Source organism: Oratosquilla oratoria, chromosome 16, assembly GCF_046742065.1.
Source record: "Oratosquilla oratoria isolate Oo_2021 chromosome 16, ASM4674206v1, whole genome shotgun sequence".
Taxonomy (NCBI): Eukaryota; Metazoa; Arthropoda; class Malacostraca; order Stomatopoda; family Squillidae; genus Oratosquilla; species Oratosquilla oratoria.
This window is the reverse complement of record NC_134792.1, coordinates 47,858,144-47,881,753: the sequence shown is the minus strand read 5'-3', so window position 1 is coordinate 47,881,753 and position 23,610 is coordinate 47,858,144. Positions and strand designations below refer to the sequence as shown.

The 23,610-nt window shown below is 38.6% G+C and overlaps 1 protein-coding gene across 1 annotated transcript in view; it reads left to right on the top strand.

Annotated features, from left to right (window-relative positions):
• The window catches only part of LOC143033976 (uncharacterized), a 52,252-nt gene extending 31,645 nt beyond the window's left edge, over positions 1 to 20,607 (top strand). The window contains exons 4-5 of the mRNA XM_076199740.1: positions 7,874 to 8,008; positions 16,029 to 20,607. Of these exons, the coding sequence (XP_076055855.1) occupies positions 7,874 to 8,008; positions 16,029 to 16,430 (537 nt within the window). The 3' untranslated portion in view covers positions 16,431 to 20,607. The remainder of the gene's footprint in view (positions 1 to 7,873; positions 8,009 to 16,028) is intronic.
• Positions 20,608 to 23,610: the final 3,003 nt, after the last annotated feature.

The following is a 23,610-nucleotide window of genomic DNA, read 5'->3' as shown; positions in this document are numbered from 1 at the left end:
GCTCTCTGTAATTATCTTTTTTTTTTTTTTTTTTTTCCATTGTTCCATTTCAATAAGTCATTCTTTCATTCTTATCTAAAATTTCCATTCCCTTCATAATCCTATAGATAGTAAGTCTCCTCCCTTCTTTGTTCCAGAGTTGGTAATTCTAATTTGGACAGTCTTTGTTCATATATCATTTTGGAAAGAGGTGGTGCCAGTTTTGTTGTTGCTCTTTGTATTCTTTCTAACTTCTTTATATTCTTTTTGGTACTGGGTGTCCATAGTGTTGCTGCATACTCAAGTTTTGGTCTTATTAGTGTAGTTAATTTTTTTATCATTTCCTCGTCCAAATAGGCAAATGCCACTTTTATTGACCTCAATAAATTATAGGTTTCTCTGACTATTTTATTAATATGCTTATCCGGTGTCATGTCTTTGCTGATCATCACTCCAAGGTCTTTTTCTGAGTTTACTTTTTTGACCTCTTCACCAATTTTATAATCTCTCGATATTCTGTTTTTACTTTTTCCAAATTCCATTATACTACATTTCTTGATATTGAATTTCACTTCCCACTTTTGAGTCCATTTCCAGATCTTGTCCAAGTCTTGTTGTAATGAGTTGCAATCCTCCTCCGTTTTTACTTTCTTTAGTATTTTTGCGTTGTCTGCAAAGAAATTCATATAACACATCTACTCCTTTGTCCATGTCATTTATGTATATAGCAAACATGATGGGGGCCAGTACTGATCCCTGCAGGATACCTCTTATCATTTCTTCCCAATTTGAGAATTTGTCTCTAATTACGACTCATTTTTCTCCCAGTCAGGAAGTCTTTCATACATTCCAATAATTTTCCTCTAATGCCACCTAGTGATTCTATCTTCCTTATTAGTTTATTGTGTGGTACCTTATCAAATGCCTATTGTAGGTCCAGAAAGGCACAGTCTGCCTAACCATCTCTCTCTTGTATTATGTCTATTAATCTTGAGTAGAAGCAGATCAAGTTTGTTGTACATGATCTTCCTTGTCTGAATCCAAATTGATTTGGATTCAGTATAGTTTTTTCTTCCAAATGTTTAACCCATCTATTTTTGATTACCTTTTTGCACATTTTTACTTCTGTGCTTGTCAGGGAGACTGGTCTGTAATTTTGATGGGTCTTCCTTGTTTCCTCCCTTGTAAATCGGTACAATGTTTGCTTTCTTCCAGTCCTGTGGCACTTTTCTTTCTTCAAGTGATAATTTAATTATATTGTATATTTTGTCTGTTAATTCTTCCATGCATTCTTTCAGTATCCAATTTGCAATTCCGTCTGGACCATGTGATTTTCTGACATCAAGGGTTTTGAGTTGGTCACTGATTTCCTTTTGTGTTACAATTATTTCTTTCATTGAGGGGGATCTCTCTCTGTTTCCACACAGTTAGGTGAGTTTTCTATTGTGAATACTGATTTGAAATGGTTGTTCATAATTTCAGCCATTTCCAGTTCTTTTGTATATTCATGTTTACCTTGGCGCATCTTTTCTATTTTTTGTTTGTTCTTCAGTTTGCCATTTACATACATGTAAAATAGTTTGGGTTTTTCCTTGCATTTTTTTTTTTTTTTTTTTTTTTTTTTTTTTTTTTCATAGTTTCTCTTTCCATCTCGGCATATTTTTACATAATCATTTCTTAGTTTAATGTACATTAGCCATTTGCTTGTTTTCTTGTCTCTTCCATTTCTTCCAAGCTTTGTCTCTTTTATCCTTAGCCTCACTACACCTTTTGTTGTACAGTGAGACCTCTCATTAACAGACGTTAATTAGCTGTGTTTTCGATGTTTTGCAGTGGTTTTTGGGTGGCATAGTGATTGCATGCACTAAACAACAGCACCAATAACACCAAAAACACAGCAAAAACACCGCAAACACAACTAATTAAAGTCTGTTAATGAGAGGTCTCACTGTACCTGCTTTTTATGTATGTTCTTATGTATGTATTTACCTAGTTGTACCTAGTTGTATAATCCAGGTATGTAAATGCCACTTTGATTGTTCTTATTAAATTATAAGTTTCTCCAAAAATCTTATTTATATGTTTTTCAGGTGACATATTATATTTAGATCTCTCTGTAGTGATTCACAATCTTCTTCAGTTTTCACTCTTTTCAGTAGTTTTGCATCGTCTGCAAAGAAGCTCATATAGCTTTCAATTCCTTCATCCATATCATTAATATATATAGCAAACATTATTGGGGCCAGGACTGTTCCCTGCGGGACACCGCTTATTACTTCATTCCATTTTGAGTGTTGATTTCTTATCACTACTCTCATTTTTCTTTCTTGCAAGAAGTCTTCCATCCAATTTAGTAATTTACCTTGTATTCCTCCTTCAGATTCTAGTTTCTTAAGCAACTTCTTATGTGGTACTTTGTCAAAAGCTTTTTTTAGATCTAGAAATGCACAATCAGCCCATCCATCTCTTTCTTGTATTATATCTATTAGCCTTGAATAGAAACATATTAAATTGGTGTTAGAGAGACTGGTCTATAGTTGGTAGGTTCCTCTTTATTTCCTCCTTTATATATAGGTACTATATTTGCTTTTTTCCAATCTTCTGGAACTTTTCCTTCTTTCAAGGAACTGCTTATTATGCTATGTATTTTGTCTGCCAGTTCATTTCTGCATTCTTTCAGAATCCAGTTTGCTATTTCATCTGGTCCATGTGATTTTCTGACATCAAGATTACTCAATTGTATCAATATTTCATTCTTTGATACTTCTATTTTTTCTATAGGGGGGACTTTCTCTTTCCATTCAATCTCTTCAGGTTGTATGTTCTCCCTTGTAAACACTGATTTAAAATGTTTGTTCATAATTTCCGCCATTTCCATTTCCTCAGTGTATTCAACTCCCCCTTGTCTTAATTTCTCCAAGTCCTGTTTGTTTTTCAGTTTATTGTTTACAAATCTGTAGAATAGTTTTGGTTGATCTTTACATTTTTCTATGACGTCTTTTTCATATTTTCTCTTTTCCTCTCTGCATGTTTGTACATATTCATTTCTATAACTGGTATATATTTTCCATTTTTCAGGTTTTCTGTCTTTTTTTCCATCTGGTCCAGGCTTTGTCTCTTATCTTTTAACTCTCTACAACTTTTGTTGTACCAGCATTTTACATATTCTTTTTCTTGTTTTTGTCTTGGGACATACTTTTCCACTCGTCTTGCGGTCGCTTGTCCACCTTTCGGCGGCCCGTCAGGGCCAATTCCTCCACCTCCTCATTACCTTCCATTTCCCCAGCAATCCCTCCCCCTCTCCTCTTTCCTTACTTTCCCACTACCCCACGAGCAATTTCCCCCCACCCTGCAAATACAAAAAGGCACTTCTCTTTGCGTTGGGATCCACAATCTGCACTTTTCTTCAGAACGTTCTTCAAGCCGTCCGTTCGTTGAAAGTGTGTGTGTGTGTGTGTGCATATATATATTTATGTATATGTATATATACATTATATATATATTTATACACACATACATATACTAAGGCTTTTTCCCCCTTACAAGGGAGGTAGCCAAAAAGGAAAAGGCATAAAATCATTCCCACCCATTCCATCCCTGAATACACTCCACACCCCTCCACCCTCCCTCTCATCTTAGCACCTCCTGGGTGACAGGTCATCCCTGCACCTTGTCCACTGCCCTGGGTCAGAGGCAGTGTTGCAAGACAGCACATCCACAGCAAGGCCACTTCATTATATATATATATATATAATTTGTTTGAGATTAAATGCAAGAAGTGTGATGGGGGATGTGAGTATAGAGGGAATGATGATTGTTGAGGGGAGATGGAGAGCAAGGGTGGAAAGAGAGTTGCAGATGGGCTTGGTCTGAGGATACTGAGATGGATTGGGCAAATGGAAAGAAAGAGTGAAGAAAGACTCAGAAAAATGTGTGATAAACAGAAGTGGATGGAGGATTTGAGGATAAGATCTAATATAAAGTGGATGGACATGGTGACGGGGGTGTTGGTTTCAAGAGGGTGGGGTTTTCAAATAAGGAAGTGAACAAGAGATAGAAGTGAATGGACAGTGGTTCTAGGTGGACGAGGAATTACCCATAGGTATGTAGGGATAATTTTTTTTGCTCCATGCATTTTTTGCATTGCTTGTGACCTGAGTAGTGTGGTATGGGGACAGGAATGATCCTTCATCCACTAAATGCTAAGATGGGAGGGACAATGAATGGATTTTTGGATTGTTGTGGAATAGGTGAAGGGTGGAGGTGTGCTTTGCCTCAGCTTCCCCCCCACACACACACATACACTTACACTTACACACAGCTTTCCCCACAGAGTGGTGGATGTATGGAACAAACTGGATGAAATGATAGTGTGTGAAAAAACCATACACGAATTTAAGAACAATTTAGATACTGTGAGATACAGAGATGGGCCACCACGAGCATAGCTCCCCTTCCTGAAAGATAGAACTAGATAAATATACACATACTTACATACATACCTTATATGGGGAAAATAGTTTTTGGTATATATTGGCATATATGTTATTATTTTTATATTCTATTTATTTGTTTTTCCTCTCCTTTACACCAGTTTTAGAGTATTCATTACCAGTGAGGATGGTATGAAGGTCGAATTATCTTTTCTTCAGATTCATAGACTACTGTTGGTCAGAATGTATTTAAATACTCTCACATGTGTTGTCTCCGATGCATTTAATCATATCTTTCACCCATGGTATCATGTTGTTAACCATCACAACATTTAACAGAGTATTACCATAATTATTCAATACTACTTGCTTTCTGATGGCAAATATTCACTTTCAATTGTTCTCATTAGGGAATTGAACTTTTTGACATCTTGTTTCATTTCAACCTTTTGGTATTTCAGCCTATGTCTTGTTGTTCTTCCTGTTGATGACTTTGCATAATCTGCTTTGTGAGTTGTATACTTTCTTCATTCATTTGGAAACCTCTCAGCTGCACCCCATATGGACTGTTGACTGTAAATTTATACAGTCAATGTTTCAGTGATTTTAGTGACATCTCTATGGATCCAGGTCATGCAGTATTCTTTCATGATCAGTTGAAAATTTCCATTAAAAAATTGATATTGATAACTTTCAACTTCTACTATTTCTCCTCTTCTCTGCCCTCCCAAAATCTCCTTTACTACCTTGGTGACCCCACTGCTTGAGCACAGTATTGTCATTAGGGTAAGTTCTGGTTATTGCTGACAGTATACCAAATACTTATCTGCTGTATTTTTAAAAGCTATATACCCATTTCTCCATGCTCCTTTTCCAATTTTTTCCATTATTTCATCTACTCCCAGCATCTGCCTTCCATTCATCATTTTCATTCATCCATTCCTATCTCTTTTTAATCTTTGTTCTTCCCTTCCTCTTCTTTCCCCTTTGACATTACTTTCCTTTTCCTCTGCCTCTTTTTCCCTTTGGCCAATTAAAAAAAATTATAATGACTACAAAAAGCAAATGTGTGTCATATAACCTAATTGTTGTTTTGGCGTTAGTTTGCTATTATGCCAGCTCTCATTCTATGTTGCTAGTCTTTCATTTATCCCATCCTTTGTCTTGTATAGAGTGCTTGTGAATGACACTGGATAATAATTTAATGGGTTTTCTCAGTTCCCTTTGTTGAATGTTGGTATAATAACTTCCACCTTTGAATTAATTTATATAATATTAGTGATTGTTACCTTGGCTTTCACCGACTCAAAATATCTTTGGGAAGAAACATTAGATAGGGGTTTTGTGTTGTATCAGAGTGGGACTTTTGATGCCATTGGTGTGACATAGTAAGAAGAGATGAGAAATTGCTGGTTGCCTGTTCTCTTTATATGAAAAAGTGGAGGAACTACACTTACGATTGGTAGAAATCTTGGGCCTGAACTGGAGCCTGAGGGTCATGGGCTGCACCTCCAGATGGAAGTTAAGCTGTTGATGAATTATAAAGATAGGTGGCAGGGGAGTGATTCTCTCTGATGTCCATCTTGCAGGAGCACCATTGCAGGTGCCCATTATTGGTCCTTTGGTAGTTATGTATTTGTAAAGGGTGTTCGGGATAAATTCGATAATTTTTTTTATCTTCTGTCATTTCAGAACCATTTGAAGGATTTAATAGTGATAAAGTGCAACGGATAGCTGATTCTATGTACTATTGGTGGGTGTGAGAGCTAGAGAGCATGGACGACTGGAAAGTACCAGAATTAAACACCATATGAGGACTGAGCCTTTATTTGTACAAATAAAGGCTCTGTCCTCATATGGTATTTAACTTGTCAGTCTTGTCAGCAACTGCTACTTTCATAAAGCACCAGAATATTGGAAGAGAGTGACCTGCATCATCATGATTCATGCCGGATTAAAAAATTCAGAAATTGTAGCTGCAGCTCAGTGCTCCTTGAATACCGTGAAGGCCGTGAGATGTGAGCTGGAGAATTGCGATGGAGATGTGGAAGCAGTGGCTAGCAGGAAGGATCATCGCAGGCATTCTGACTCTGTCCACACAATGAAATTTGTCGAGAAGCTGCAAAAAAAGGTGTGGCAAGATCCAGGGAAGGCAATGCAGACCATGGCAAGAGAGATGGGTGTCAAGGTGGCAACTACAAAGAAAGCACTGAACAAGAATCTTCACTACTCCTCATACAAGAGGCGCAACAACCAACTAGGACAGACAGTCTAGGGAACGACAACAACAACAACAACTACTCACCACCAAGGCCCAAGAGAACCGCCTTATGATATAAAAGCCAAGAAGCTCCTCTACAAAGTCAAACACCCAGTTGAGCCGGGGATGTTGTGGTTTTTCTCAGACAAGAAGAACTTTTGCCAGGACCAGTTGCACAACACACAGAACAATAGGTGGCTAACCTACAGTCCGCTCAAATTCCTGCATTTTGTGAAGACCAAGTTCCCTCAAAGTGTGATGGTCTTTTGGTGTGTTTCCAGCAAAGGCCACATCATGCCACCCAACATCTTTGAAGAGGGACTCAGACTCACTTCAGATGGCTATATTAAGTTGCTGTCCACTGCTGTCAAGTGATGGGTGGAGAGGGTGGCTGCGGGAAGACCATACATATGCCAGCAGGACTCAGTTCTTGTCTCACACCTCTGGGAAAACCCAGAAGTGGCTGTATGAGAACTTCTATGACTTCACCAGTCCCAACATCTGACCCCCCCAACTTGCCTGATTGCAACCCCATGGACTATTACATGTGGGACGCAGTTGAAAAAGACACCAATCATACTGCCTGCAACACCAATGATGAGCTGATTGCCTGCATCAAATTGGTGTTCAGGCATCTCTCGAAGGACACCATGAAGGCCGCATGCTGCAGGTTCAGGTCCCACCTGGAGGCCATGGTAGAGGCTCAGGGCAGCTTCTTTGAGTGAGCTGTATTTGGTAAAAGGTCTTCTAAGAGATGCACTTTGAATTTTGGGAATGCATCAATTTTTGGCCAGGATATGACATTTTTTCTTTCCTTTCCAAAAGTGTCAAATTTATCCCGAACACCCTGTATATGTTCTTGAAAAATCTCAGCCTGGTATCAAGGAAATTATAAAGCACAAGTCAGACATTGACTTTATTTCCACTTATTTGAAGTTTAAGACAAGAATCTCATGGTAACTTACTTTGATTTTATGTAACAAACTTTAATTTATTTACAGTGATGGTTATTAATGTTAAGTTTGTAACTGAATCAGACTAACCAAAGTATAGCATGATTTCTTCTCAGTTGCTGCAAAATACAAACAAATGTAGTTCTGCAGTTTAAAAAAGAATTAGCATGCCTTTTGATTCTAGATATAGATTGATAAGGATTGTTTGGAAGGTTACTCATCAAATTATCCTGTTATTGTCATTCCAGGTAACAGTGATCTATGTGTTTGTGTGTGTCTGCTACCTGGTGGCTGCATCTTTGTTATTGCACTTGCTGCATCTATACCACACAATGTACCCTTGGATACCTGCGTGGACCAAACAACAACTTTTGACCACATCTGTAAGAAAACATATGAATATATAATTTATGTTGTTTTGACTTTATTGATGTTTTCTGTTTTTTATAAAGTTGTGTCGGTGTAGGAATGATCAAAATTAGATGATCCAGAGCAGGAGAGTAAGTCAAGCTCAATATCAATATACAATTACCTTAGTAATAGATAAGAATAAGCCATTTGTTAATTGATAATATCATGGAAAAGGTATTCACTTTTTATTCATTTGTTTATCTATATTTTTAAAGCAGGATGTATTTGATATATTCTCATGTTGTTCATCAAAACAGTATTTTACTTGAGTATAGATATCACTATAAATGTACATAGATATATACCTAATAGTAATGTGCAGGAAAGGAACTGTGCTTGTAGGATCCATTTTTTTTGTGTACTTACCTATTTATCTAATAATGATGTACAGGAAAAGAGCTTTGTTTGAGGGGTACCATCTGTCTTCATCAATCAAGATAGGATTTCCTTATTTTAATTTTTTCCCTGATTATTTCCTCTCTTAGGCCCCACCAGAATTTGATGCATCTGTACAGAATGCTCTCGTGTTTTAGTTTTTGTGTGTATGTACCTGTATTTTCTAATGATGATGTACAGGAAAAGAGCTATGTTTGAGCAGTCCCCTCTCTGTCTTTGTCAGTCAATTTTGGCTTTGATATATTTTTTTCATGCATCTGTACAGAAAGCTGTTTCTTGACATTCCTTGGCCACTTTATTATTTTCAAATTTTCTGACCTTGTGTCACTTTCTCATCCCAAACTAAGATATTGTTTCTATAAATTTTGTTCACTTTTCATTGATCTGAACAAAGTAATCATATGTTCTCTGTTTTCTTTCTTCTAATAAAGGAAGTTTTAGTTTTTCGTATTTTATGTGGTTCGTCTAACAGGCTGGAGATTATTTTGGTTGCTGAATTTAGTATTCATTCATGTTTGTATCCATTTTATGTAGAGATCACACCACTGCTGCATATTTTAATCTGAGATCAGGTTCTCTTTGAGTCTTCTCATTGCTTCTTTGTCCATGGAATGAAATGTTGCTCTTATGTTCATCAACAGCTTATGCATCTCATCAAAATTTTTGTTATTGTACATACTTGGTGATGAATTATCTGTGACCAGCACTCTGAGCTTTTCCCTTTTGCTTATGTAATTGTGTCATTTCCCATTGAGTGTATTATTGATGGCCCATGTACTTTTGCCCATTTCCAGTGTTTTGCCCTTCTTAGCATTGTGGCAATACAGAATAGACTTGGTCATAATATTGAATTGTTCCAGATGCATTCACTACACAAAAGATGCAAAACACCTCATCCTACATTTCCCCTATCTAGCCTTTGATAGAGAATAACACAATATCTTCGTTGAGTGACCTGTGAGCCAATGTAGGGGCCATTGCTGGTTACCTGGGAGTCACTGGTTTCCTAAAAGAGAGACCTGGGCAGTGAATTGACTGATTGATCTTAGCATTGAAATTGATTTTCCATTAAGGTCTTGTCAGGTTTTTGTAACAATTTTCAATCTTCCTCCTCTTTAATTCTCCTGGGACCAGTGATAGGTACCTGTGTGGTGGTCCTATAAGATGGACAGTAGAGGTGCCCATTTTCAAAACCCACCAACCCACTCACCTTCATCAAGAGCTGCAGCCCTGAGGGGCAGACATTCAGCCTCTGGACCAGATCATCTCTGTATCAACTTCAGTTGCTTTTCTTTTGCCTTTTCACACATAGAGAGTTGACATCCAGCAACTGTTTCCCTCTTGCTACTTTCAACTAGTAACATAGAAACAGTCCTACATCAATACAATACAGACAACAGTCCAAAGTTTCTTCCCAGAGGACTGTTGCCAGCTGCAGATTTCCAGTCCATGAAACTCAAGGCAAAAGTTATCATAATTTTATTTTCCTCAAGATTTTTGCATCATTTGCGAATAGATTAGTATAGTTTGTTTCTTCCATCATATCAATTATATAAATCAAGAACATTGTGGGTGCTGGTACTGACCCATGTAGAACCACTAATTACTTTCCTTCCACACAAAACAACACAGACAGGTTATCAGTCAGTGAAACTCAAGGCAGCAGTGATTATAATTCCTTGCCATTTTTTTTCTTCTGCCTCACGCCTTTTATTGAAACAATCTTTTCTTCAAACCCTGCTCCCACCAACCCTTGGTGTGTGTGTGTATGCATGTGTGGCACTGGTGACATAATTGGAAGTGTGCTTGTCTTGCTTGGTTGTGGGTTTGAATCCTGCACTTCCCTCCATTTCCCAGCAATAACTCTTACCTGCCCTAACAGTCCAAGCACTATGGCTAAGTGATGGCTTTGGCCAAAGCTACATGCCTCCTGGCATAGGCTCCTCACCTTATATGAAGTTCATGTGCTTTGTTTTGTCCAGGCTGTCAGCTGCATCAAATGCTTATTTTTTTTTTTTTTTTACTTGTTTATTTTCTCCTAATGGCCTCCAGCATATGTGTGTGTATATAAAAAAAAGGAGAGAGAGAGAGAGAATTTTACTTATTGTTACCTTTACCTTACCACCCACACTCATGGAAGAGAAGACAGTAGTGCTCAGTAGCAATTAGGAAGTGCAGTGGAGTTTTGTATATTGCATGTTGAACCTTGATGTTTCCTTTTTATTTTTATCACTGCTTTGAACCTCAACCTAATAATGTGAAAAGGACATACAAATCATATTGTTAAAATTATTGAAGTGTTATACAGTTGGGCTTTTTAGTACAAAATTGATCAGCATACCAGTGTGAATGAATGTGGAATGCAACATCTAATAAAATTCATGACCAATAGGAGCAGGGAGAAAAGAATGGGAAGCCCACTAAGATGTTCCAGCTTACCCTGAGCATTGTCATCCCAAACAATAAATATCAGTTGTCTGACTGTAGTCACTGACTGGTTTACCAAGCAATTCTCAGACTATTAATCACAATTTTGTGATACTGTTCATCTCACAGTCATGGGTATGGAAACCACCACATGTGTGAGAGTGTGGGATGTGCAATGGTTAGGACATCCCTCTCTCTTACCTTGGGTATTAAGCAGAGTAGTGTAATTGGTCCGTATGATGATGAACATGAGGGGACGTCCTAGGATGAGGTGGATGTATGGGGTGAAGGGGGAAGAGGGGAAGAGGGGAATGTCTGTTGAGGAAGGACGGGAGAAGACAGAAGATAGGGGTGAATGGAGAATGATTGTATATGGAAAATGTTGTGATACATGAGGTGGAATGGACGGGGGAATGGGGGGTGAGGTAGTGTGTGTGAGCAAAACTTTTGACGCAGCCCGAAGGGATTTCTCCCCGTCCTCTCCTTTATATGGGGGGTGAGGTAGTGTGTGTGAGCAAAAATTTTGACGCAGCCCGAAGGGATTTCTCCCCGTCCTCTCCTTTATATGGGGGGTTGCCAATTTAATGAAGCGGCCTTACTGTGGATGTGCTGTGTCCTGCGACACTGCTTCTGACCCAGGGCAGTGGACAGGGTGCAGGGATGACCCGTCATCTAGGAGGTGCTAAGATGGGAGGGAGGGTGGAGGGGTGTGGAGTGTTTTCGGGGATGGAATGGGTGGGAGTGATTTTATGCCTTGTCCTTTTTGGCTACCTCCCTGGTAAGGGGGAAAAAGCCTTGGTATATGTATGTATGTATGATGATGAATCTGTTAATATTTTTAAGTATGAGAAGTGTGTTTTTTTCCAGATTGTAGGTATTTTACAGTGTGCATAGCTGTGTTTAATTATGGTATGTTTGTTTAAGAGAGGGTAGAGTGCTGGAGGACTGGAGGAGTGCATGCATAGTTCCACTTTACAAGGGAAAGGGGGACAAATCTGAGTGTAGTAGTTTCAGAGGGATCAGTTTGTTAAGTGTAGTTGGGAGGGTCTTGATTGAAAGGATTAGGAGAGGAACAGAGGGAGTAATTGGTGAGGAACAGTGTGGGTTTAGGACAGGTAGGGGTTGTGTGGGTCAGATTTTTGTGATAAGACAGATATGTGAGAAAGCTTTAGGAAGAGGTCAGAATGTTTTGTAGGCTTTTATGGATTTGGAAAAGGCTTATGACAGGGTAGACAGGAAGCCACTGTGGGAGGTATTGCAGATATATGGGGTAGGAGGAAAGCTGTTAACCCCTTCCATACGGTGCCGCACACGTAGGCGTCATGGACTTAGATCTCGGTGGCAGCAACCAATGCCAGCCGTACGACGTGTCGTAATAATACTCGCATCATAAAATATAGTCACCGCTTATATCGATCGTTCTCTCTTCACCCGTGAATTTTGATAACCACAGAGAATGGGATTAAGGGCGAATTTGACAGAATGTAAAAACACAGGGGCGACTACAATAAATATAATCAAGACGCCGATATGGCAGCCTCGCGAATACACTCGCTCCCCATGACGCCTACGTGTGCGGCACCGTATGGAAGGGGTTAAGAGCAGTCAAGAGTTTTTACGAGAGTAGTAGAGCTTGTGTTAGAACCAGAAATGGAGAGAGCGAGTGGTTTGCAGTAAAGATGGGACTTCACCAGGGATGTATCATGTCACCATGGCTGTTCAATTTATACATGGATGGGGTGGTGCAAGAAATAAGTGCAAGGGTAGTGGGTCAGTGATTGGAGATGGTTAAAGAAAATAGAGAAAAGTGGGAGATGAGCCAGTTGTTGTTTGTTGACAACACTGTGCTTGTGGCAGGATCAGAGGAGGAATTGAGAAAGTTAGTGTCAGAGTTTGGGAAGGTGTGTGAAAGAAGGAAGCTGAAGATAAATGTGTGTAAAAGGAAGGTGATGAGATGTACAAGGGGAGAAGGTGGCAGCAGACAGGAGGTGAGTATTAAAGGAGGGAGACTGGAGGAAGTGGATAGTTTTGGATACTTGGGTGTGAATGTGGTGGGAAAGGGAGGAGTGGAGATGGAGGTAGAATGTAGATTTAGAGAAGCAATTAAATGCCTTGTGGGATTTAAAAATGTAATGAGAAATAGACATTTGGGAATGGATGCTAAGAGGAGATTGTATAAAGGAGTGATTGTGCTGACAGCTTTGTATGGGGCAGAAACATGGAACATAAGAGAGAAGGAGTTTGAATGTGTTTGAGATGATGTGCCTGAGAAGTATGATAGGGGTTACTAGGTTGGATTGAGTGAGAAACGAGTAGGTGAGGAGGAGAGCGGGGGTGGAAAGGGAGTTGGGAGATAGGGTTGATGAAAGACTATTGGGATGGTTTGGACACATGGGAAGAATGAGCGTAGAAAGATTAGTAAAAGATATGTGGAAGTGAGAGGTGGAAAGAGTGAACGTGAGGGGGTGACCAAGGAAGAGATGGATGGATGGGGTAAAAGGGGCATTGGAAAAGAGGGGTTTGTCTGTTGAGGAAGGATGGGAGAGGACAGAAGATAGGGGTGAATGGAGAATGGTTGTGTATGGATGATGCTGTGATGCATGAGGGGGGATGGGGGGTGAGGGAGTATGTGTGAAAAATAATTTGACGCAGCCCAAAGGGATTTCTCCCCGTCTTCTCCATTTCTGCATGAGGGGACAGAGATGGGGAGTTGCCAATTTAATGAAGCAGCCTTGCTGTGGATGTGCTGTCTTGCAACACTGCTTCTGACCCAGGGCAGTGGGCAAGATGCAGGGATGACCCATCATCCAGGAGGAGCCAAGATAAGAAGGAGGGAGGGAGGGGGTTGAATAGGAATGGAGTATGTAGGGATGGAATGGGTGGGAGTGGTTTTTATGTCTTTCTTTTTTTGCTACCTCTCTTGTAAGGGGGAAAAAGCCTTTGGTATATATATATGTATGTTTGTGAGTACTATGAACCCTTGTATGCTTATGTTTGATAATACCTGGATCCATAGCATGTGAATGTTTGAATATGTTGTGATTTTATGTATATGCTACCGCAGTTAATGTAGATGTGAGGTCCAGTCAAAAGTTACACTAGTGTCTGGGCATGTAATAGCCCACTGTTTGAACTGACATACTGGAATTAATGAAAAGAATGAATAAGGATGATAATAGTTGCCTCAGGTTTCACCCATACAAAATCCACTGCCCCAGTCATTGGCCATAGTTCTTGGTCTCTCCCATATCTTTCTGGGGAGAAATAATGGACCATTGTCTGTGTTGTATTAGTGTGAATCTGTTTTCCTATCACCAGCCAACAGGAGGAAGAAGGGAGCAGTTGCAATTTGTCAGTTCTCTTTTTGAAGAAGAAAAAAAAAAAGGAGAATATTGTCAAAATTAAGCAAGGGAGATCTTGGGCTTGGTCTAGAGATGGAGTGTCAGCCACTTAGGGCTATGCCTGTAGATAGAGGTGAATGTGTTATTAGGTTTTGAAGATGGGGAGAGGGTTCCTCCAACCTCTATTTCATAAGGTACTCATTGCTAGTCCCTGAAAGAGACAAGTGTAATGGGAGTGAAAGTAAGTGAAGTGTTGCCTCTCCCATGGCTAACTACCTCATTTTGCAGGTAATGGTGCATATAAGTTAAAAAAAGAAAGAAAAAAGATGTATGTTTGTATGTATGGTATACCAATGGTCTTGACTCCTCACAGGAGAAACATACAGAAAAGGGATATTGAGTCCCCTGACTCTGCCACATTTTGTTGACTACAACATGAATAGAAACATGGTTTTGGCATTCTTATCCCTGCACCACAGGAACATAAAATTTTATGTTTTTATGGTGAATATGATGGGATGGGCATAGTGCTTAGATTGTTTCCAGAGTGGTGAATCATTATTTGCTCTTTTTAGTGCATTTTTCCTCATATTCTTTCATGTTGTCGTCTGAAATTTTCTGTTTTTGACCAACCGTTTACATACTTTAAAAATATAACTTCATTATCTAGTGTGCATTCTGTATATATTCAAATCTGCTGGTATTGGCCCTTCTTTTTTTCTCAGTGTTATTATCTTTCATGAAAAGAAATATACAGCATATCATTGCCATACATGCACTGCTGATCAAATGAATGTTTTGATATATTACTATTAAATTTGGAATATTCATTTCACATATGTCTATGAAAAATTATGATCAAGTCACTTTGGCATCAGTTGACTCATGCTGCCATAGTTTTGACTCAGTCGCTCTCAATTAAAGCTCCACCTTTTCCTATTGCAATCATTGCTGTAATAGCCTCCTTGCATGACTGCAGCAGCCTTTTCATCTATCCATTCATATCTACTGGTATAAAGGTCTCCATACTGCTTGATAAATCTTATGTCATTCATAAACACATCTTTTAGAAATGGCTATTTGCATATGTCATGTTCAGTGATGTTTCAGTTAGTACATAAACATTTTTATTTCTTCTTTATCTTCTTTTTCTTTTTTTAGATATAGATATGTATACCTACTGACATTTTCATTCCTGTTTACTAGTCTTTCCAGTTTGATTTTTTATTCTTGAGCAAAATAATGCAGTTGTCAGAATGCATTGCATTCATATATTTTTTTGTCAAGCTATGCAACAATATTTTCATAATATTTTTTTACATAGCCATATTGGCATTATACAACTCCATAATTTTTTCATTTGTTCCATGTGGAAAGGTTCCCTACTTTATGATATTCTTCATTCCCTGTAGTTCCTACAAGTTCAGAATAGCACCATGATCCTATCCATCAACATACATTATGTGCCTTAGATGTAATTTTGCACATTAGTAGGATCTGTAGTGAAGTGATATACTGTTTTCACTTAGTGTTTTATATTTTTGATCCTGTAATGTTTTTAGAAAAGAAAAAATTTTTGTCTACATAAATATTATGTGTCGGTATCCTAACCTAGTGCTTAACTCTATCATTATTGAAATAGATGGATGTCATCAAGACTTTGATTGAATTAGCCTTATGTGTATGATTTATTTGAAAGAAATTATTCAAGTATATATTGAGCTTGCTTTGTGCACTTCGTATGAAAATAGAATGTAGCTTAGATTCTGTAATGATTTTTTTTTCTTTTGTTTTTAATAATAATATTGATTAGAGAAAATTGTTACAGTTATGTGGATGTGCATGTGGTGTGGTGTCTTTGGTGCTGGCTGTCATCTCTGGGTGTGGATGGCCTCGGTATGGACGCGTTCTCAGCGAAGGCTCCACCACAGACACCACCTCCTCTCATCATCTTCATACATTCCACCACATTAATCCCAATGCCATCGCTGGACCTGCTGCTAATTTATTGCCATCACGGAGTCATTATAGTGGTATTCCACAAGGGTCCTCAGGTAGTTTGGGAGCAGGCCAAGGCCAGGCCACCACCGCCCTCACGCCGGATAACTTGATAGACCCTCAGCCTGGCCCCTCCAAGGCTTTGCCCCACAATCACACTCCTGCCCGCCCTTGCAATCATCCCAGGCCTCCTTCCCTTCAGTCAGTCCAACAGCAAGTCCATATAGTTTAGTTGTGATTTGGTGTGCAAGCAGCAGGGCTGGGCATGTGGGCTTGTGGGCTATGCTTGGAGCATTGGCACGTCAAGAATCCCACCATGGCATGGACAGCCATGCAGCTCCATAAAACTAAACATTGTGAGGGTCTTAGTGAAAAAGTGCTTTTTATTGACAGTGTGTCAAGTAATTAGCAATTACTGTACAGTGTTGTATAGTTCAGTTGGGACTTTGTGGAGAAAAGGAACACAATAGTGATGTGCCAGATGGTTGGTTCCCCAAGACTGGCCCATCAATATGCACCTTCTTTTTGTGATACCTGGCAGCCCATTTCCCATGGGTCATAGTTTGGCTTTATTGTTTTTCCAAGTTTTTAGATGAGCTTTGAAGCTGAACTTGTAGCTTTCCTTTTAGATAAACCTTGATACCAAAGACATTAACCATGTGTAAATAGTTAGACAACTAGTTTTCTAGGATACTGGTTTTTATTAGTATTGTGTCATATTGCTGAATTTTTTACCAATCTCCTCCATTTTTTCCATTATGCTATTGGAGCATTAAGTGCTGCCGTGAAGTGACTTGACTTCATCCCAGTATGTATGTAAAGTGGCTGTGTCCACCAGTCAAGAGGTAAAACATATCCTTCCCTCCCTGACAGCCAGTGGCAGTAGCACCCCAACCCAAGCAAAAACCTTCACTCCATCTCACCCTTTCTTTCTCTCCTGTGGGATCAATTTAAACTTTTTGATAAACAACTGTGTTAGATACTTTTCCTACTATTTTTCACAAAGCTGTATTATTCATAGTACATTTAGGATTAGGGAAGTGGTTCCAGGGCTCCCAGAACTGTTAATTGACATTCCAGAATGTGACAAGATTTAAATCTTCCTTTAATCTTCCATATAAAAACAAGAAAAAAAAAATCTGTTCTTACAGAAGTGGTTACTTTGATACAAAATTTTATCATTAAGCTTCCCTTACGAACTCTGATCTTCCAGATGCAGTACCTCTACCAAATTCCTATTCAGGAGCCAACTTTTACCCAAGAAAAAATACTTCCACATTTTTCTAAAGCTTCATATCCTAATATATCTAGACCAAGCTGAAGACTGCAGAGCAAAAGGAGAATATGTAAAGCTTTGTGGTGAAGGTGGTGGCGGTGGTGCTGGTTCCATTGGCCTTCCTGGCAGAGGTGTTGTGCCAGGCAACACTGTCTTGGCTGGTGGTAGCGTGGCCTTTTCTAGCCCACAGCCCACACTTTTCTACATTCCGGCACATGCCAGCTTCCCCAGCATCACAGTGCTTTTGTATAGCCAATTCAACAATTGTGCTTAATTTATATATAAAAATAAAAAAGAAAAGAAATAATTATGAGAAAAAAAGGGAGTGGACTTTGCAAAAATGGGATAATATGCCATTACTGAACTTGCACATGTAGCTGGAAAAAGCCTCAGATGTCAACACCTTGCAGATACCAGGGTCAGGGAATACACTTTCTATTTTCTTTTACTGCCATATTATTTCAGTATCTTAATCTTTTTGAATTAAATTTGTATCGTAAGAAACAACGCACATTTATATGTATATATACAGTATATATATATATATATATATATGTACATGCATGTTTGTGTGTATATGTATACACACACACACACACACATAAATACATACATATAATCAATCGATTCATTGCCCTTGGTCTCTCTTGCAGAAGACATGCGGCCTGACACATACACATGTACTGTACACACACACACACACACATTTATGTGTGTATGTATGTATATATATATATGGTGTACAGTATATATACATATATTTTTCTTTTCTTTCATGCAGATCAGTTGATGAATAGTGGTGGTAACAAACTTGGACAGACAAATGACTGGTCGCAACAATTAGGTGTGATATATGTATGAAAATACCGTGATGCTATGAAAGCTGTGTCAGTGCTTGCAGAATCCTGCTAATATTTGCATCAGTGCTGCTGTGCTTTGTTTTAGACTGAGTTTATATATGTTGTATAGATTCCTTGACATGTGAGCAAAATGTGCAGGGTGACAGGCTTCTTTGTTGGAAAACTTCCTAAGTATGTGTAATGATTATAAATAGTAGCTGTACAGAACTGTGGATTATATTTTTTGTAAAAGAGGTAAATATTCCGCAGATATCATGGGCAAATGTAACATTACACAGTGGTATGAGAAAGCTTTGCCAGTTGGTAAAGTGAACAGCAATGCAGTTACTTTGCAGTTTTAAAGTTGGGAAATAAGCTGTGAAAACAGGAAGAGTAGGACATAATTTTGTCCACCCTCCCCTATTCCTACCCCTTCCAAGGCCTAATGCAACATATAGAGACTCAGTCACTGGCTTGGGTAGCACAAGAGTCCACACTCTCTACTCTGCATGGGGCTGGGCTGTGGCAAGCTTGGCATTTGGACTCCTATGGCCTCGTGGTTCGTGAGGGGTACAGTGCTACCCCATATGTTTTTATTGATTTGAAGAGTTTATTTTTATTGTTACTATTTATATATTTATTTACTATAGGTCCAATAGGGAGGAAAAATTAAGTCCTTGGGAAGAGTAATGAGGGGATGATATATTCAGTAGAGAGCTTATTTAAAACTTATTGTGTCAGATTTATATGATAACTTATTACTGAAAAAAAGGTCGGTTTTAGTAATCAAAATGGAGATTGTTACATGTAAAGCACATTTCATGCCCTTGTGTGTTCTGCCCAAGGGCATCCTCACCTCATGACATCCTTGTACTTATGGCAGCTTGTAAAGAGGACTCAACCAGTGATGTTGACCTGCCTACGGTGCTTTGCAAAGGACGTGCATAATTGTAGCTCATACTTAGGTTGCAACATCATATTTATTGTGCTCCTTAACTATTCCTCTTCATTTTCTTTCATTTTCACATGAATTTTGGTTATGGGGTCTCCAGTAGGTTATATTTGAACACAGTATGGTCAGAGCAGACATTTCATTGTTATGATATTGGAATTATATTTTGGTTGTTGTGTGATCATTGAATCATTATATTAAGAAAATGCAAACACAGTAATGACAGATGAACAATGAAATTTTGAAGTTTGTAGAAATGCAGTGTCAGCATTGACTGCTCCTAGGTCAGATCTGATTTAATGAAGAATGAGTGAATATCCATTAGAGATGAAATTTCTGCTTGAAAACAAAGCATCATGATATGACCCAAAATTGTAGTCTTCCCCCTCCCTCCCCCTCTCCAAAAAAGTAGGAGTAATTTTGTCTTGCAGTGGAAGCGCAGTCCAGTCTATTTTGATTGTTATCAAGCACTGGTCTATATTTTGTACAAGACACTGGTAAGTCTTCCCATGCAATCCTTGCCCAGCCGTTATTCTTCAGGCACACAAATAAAAGGAGATGCAAATATTTGGGCTTCTTCCAGCTTTCATAACATGGGATTGCTTAACATTTCTGCATATACTTCCAGAACTGAAGTTGATCATATAATTTTGTATAAGGAAATCTATATCCCAAGAATGAAACACAGTAATCCCTAGTAAAAATGTGCCAAGTTGGAAAATTAACAAATTCTAAACTGTTAAGTAGGATACACAATGAACCTCACAGCCAAGAAGGGCAACACAGCCCATCTTCAAGCTAATCAGTCAGTCAACCTGATACAGTGAGTATATAAAGAGACCTTCATATTGCCCAACTTATACCTATATATTGCCTAATATACAATCTATTTATGTGTGTATGTGCTTCTGTGTGTGTACATATGAATATATTTAGATATGTAAATATATATTGTATGCATGTGTGCATATAAGTGTGAGTGTGAGTCTGTGTGTATGGAGTTGCCTAGTCATAATAACTAAGTTGCATTTTACAGGATCAAGCTGATTTCACAATGTTTGTGTGTACGTGTATGTATGTGTGTGTGTGTGCATACTTACCTAGCTGAGCTTTACTGGACAATTTATTCTCACAGTGTCTCATCTTAATGTCTACTCTTATTATAGTGTTATTCATAATTTAATTTGAAAATATGTGTATTTGAGCATATGAGCATTGGCAATCCATTTCATTTGTCCATCAATCCATTTGGAAAGCTGAAGTTTCTCTGTCACCCCCTCTCTCTCTCTCTCACTCTCTCTCTCTCTCTCTCTCTCTCTCTCTCTCTCTCTCTTTCTTTCTCTCTCTCTTTCTTTACCTCCCTCCCTCCCTCCCTCTTTCTGTCTCTGCAGTCTTGCTGTACTCTGTCAACTGTGTCAATGAATTCCATACACTCGATGTATGTATTGTTGGGAATGAAATGAAGTGTAAATTTTACATGCTGTGTAAGCAGGAAGGAATAAAAGGGATGAATGTGATGATGGGAGGGAAAAGGGGTGGTGGTGGGTGTATTCCTCTTCCATGCCATGCCAAGACATGTTGCTTTTCCAGGTAATAGTGTATAAGTCATTGGGTTGATGCAGTTTTATTCTTCGTCACTTTCGCTCTCGCTCTCTCTCTCTCTCTCTCTCTCTCTCTCTCTCTCTCTCTCTCTCTCTCCCCCCCCTCCCTCTCTCCCCTTTCTCTCTCTCCCTCCCTCCTCTCTCTCTCTCTCCCTCCCTCCCTCCCCCCTCTCTCACATTCTCTTCTTCTTCTTTTCTTCTTCTTCTTCTTCTTCTTCTTCTTCTTCTTCTTCTTCTTCTTCTTCTTCTTCTTCTTCTTCTTCTTCTTCTTCTTCTTCTTCTTCTTCTTCTTCTTCTTCTTCTTCTTCTTCTTCTTCTTCTTCTTCTTCTTCTTCTTCTTCTTCTTCTTCTTCTTCTTCTTCTTCTTCTTCTTCTTCTTCTTCTTCTTCTTCTTCTTCTTCCAACATTATTTGCCCATGTTACCAATCTATCTGTTTTGTCAAGCTTTGTGGACATATATGTTGTTTTGTTGTGGCTTTTTATGCCATTTTAACTTACATTTAATTTTGGTTCTCACTTGGGCACCCTTTACCTGCAAAATATCTCAAGCATTGTCTGGGGCACCATTGTGTTAGTATTCTCACATCTTCATCCATGTGTCTAAAGGGAATGCACTGTGTTTCTCTCCATTTCTCTTGTGTGTATGCATGAGTCCTACTTCAAAGGAAATTATTGTCTTTTAAGACTTATTTCAGTCCAGTGCTCTGTGTTATTGAGATTATGGAAATAAGCACCATACTGATCGATATGTCATGGTATCTTCTTAGTATATTGTGTGGTGAGTGGTTCATGTGAATATATGTGTGGTTGTTAAGTAAATCATTATTTTTATTTTGTTTTCACAAAATGTAATAGATTTGTTTACTTTTTCTAAGTTTGATCATTTTTGCTCGTGATAGATTTTTTTATATTTGAGCACATACTGTTTTTGCAGGTAGGTTATTTTTTATTTCTATTGATGTATTTTGGGAAAAATACGTTTTGACTTTATTGCACCCACCCTTTTTTGCCACTTGAAACTGCCTTCAGGTTTTTCTTGCAAACAGATTCAAACACTTGTCTTTGGCCATTAATTTCTTGTCATAGATGCACTTTTATAGAATGATCATATCACCCCTCCCCCCTTTTTTTCAGTGATGATATGTGGTGTTTATAGAATTTGTGTACATGATATTCCCTGCAAGATTGGAACCCACTTGGGAGTTATTCAGTACTTTTTACTAGTGTCACTATATCTCCCATTTTTAGTGAGCTACACACACTATGATGACCTCTTTTATACTATGTCTGAAGTACTGGGTTATCAATGTTTTCATCATCAAAATAACTGAAAGTCACTAGGATGCATGCTCACCATGTATGGTGTGATTGTGTGTATAGATACGCATATATGCATGTTGGGATTTGTTATTAATTGAAATGTTTGAAAGAAAAAATTAAGATTGAAAAGGAAAAACAGTTGACAAAATTTGGAGTAAAAATGTGTTGGCAGAATCAACATGTAATTGTAGTGAGCAGACATTTGCATAATTGACCCTTTCTATAGGGTTTCCATTATCAAGAAACTATTTTTGATAGTTGTAGAGAAATAATGTAATAATTGTTGCCAGACTCCACAAATTGGGAACCTGGAGCTTTGTATTAGCCAGCAGTGTTCTCGAGGCCTACCATAAATCTCCCTAAGCAGAAATTATGGATTGTTTCTGTATTGTATTAGTGTGGGTCTGTGTATCACCAGCTCCATCGCAGGAAGAAGAGGAGGAGAAAAAAAAGTTGTATTTTGTCAGGTCTCCTTATGTGAAAATGGAGTAGAATAGTAGTTGAAGTTGATAAAAAGAGGTAACTTGGGACTCATCAAGAGACTTAGTACCAGCCTCTCAGGGCTGCACTTGCAGATGTTAGTATTGATGGTTTTTGGAGGCAGACAGTATAGAAACTTTTACGGATATCCATTTCACAGGATCGCCACTTGTAGGTTCCTGTAGTTGGTCTTAGTTGTAGAGGAACTGGTAACTAGTGAAACACTAGATTTCACAACCAAAAATTAAAGCACACTAGGAAATGCAATTAAGTCTCATTAATGATTCTATAAGCAGGTTCTTCTGTGGCTAATGAATAAGGAAATTTGAGTTTAACTTAAAGAAAAGGGTTCACTTAAATGCACTAAATTGCAAGATGCAACTGAAGTTGTCATCATTGCTTTATATGCACAGACTTGTAGGACAAGTAGAAATCACCAGTAGCAGTTGGAATTGAACATAGGTCAACATGTATGTATTTATGAAATTGCAATACTGTACACAGTGTGTTGTAGCTAGGAAAAGGGATGACTCTTCATCCACAATGTGCTGAGACAGGAGGGGAGTTGAATGCTAGTTGTGTATGAAGTGGGTATCGGGTGTTTACTTGTGTGTACTTTGAATTTGCCTTTGGTGCACGTATGAAATGAATAGGAAAAGAGCTGTGATCATTGGGTCCCGTCTATGTCTCCCATCAACAACAGTAATGCAACACTACAACAAAATTGCTGCCATAAGCACAATCATGCCACAGCAATGAAAATAATGGCTGACTCAAAAAAGGATGTCAATGTCCTCCCAATAATTTTCAGTAATACTACTCGCCTCAGTCAGGAATACATGAAGTATCCTGCTATCTTGTGGAATGACTATTCAGAAACCCCACCTTGTGTGTGTATGTATGTGTGATGATAATGATTATAGCCTGGAATCTCAATGAATGGA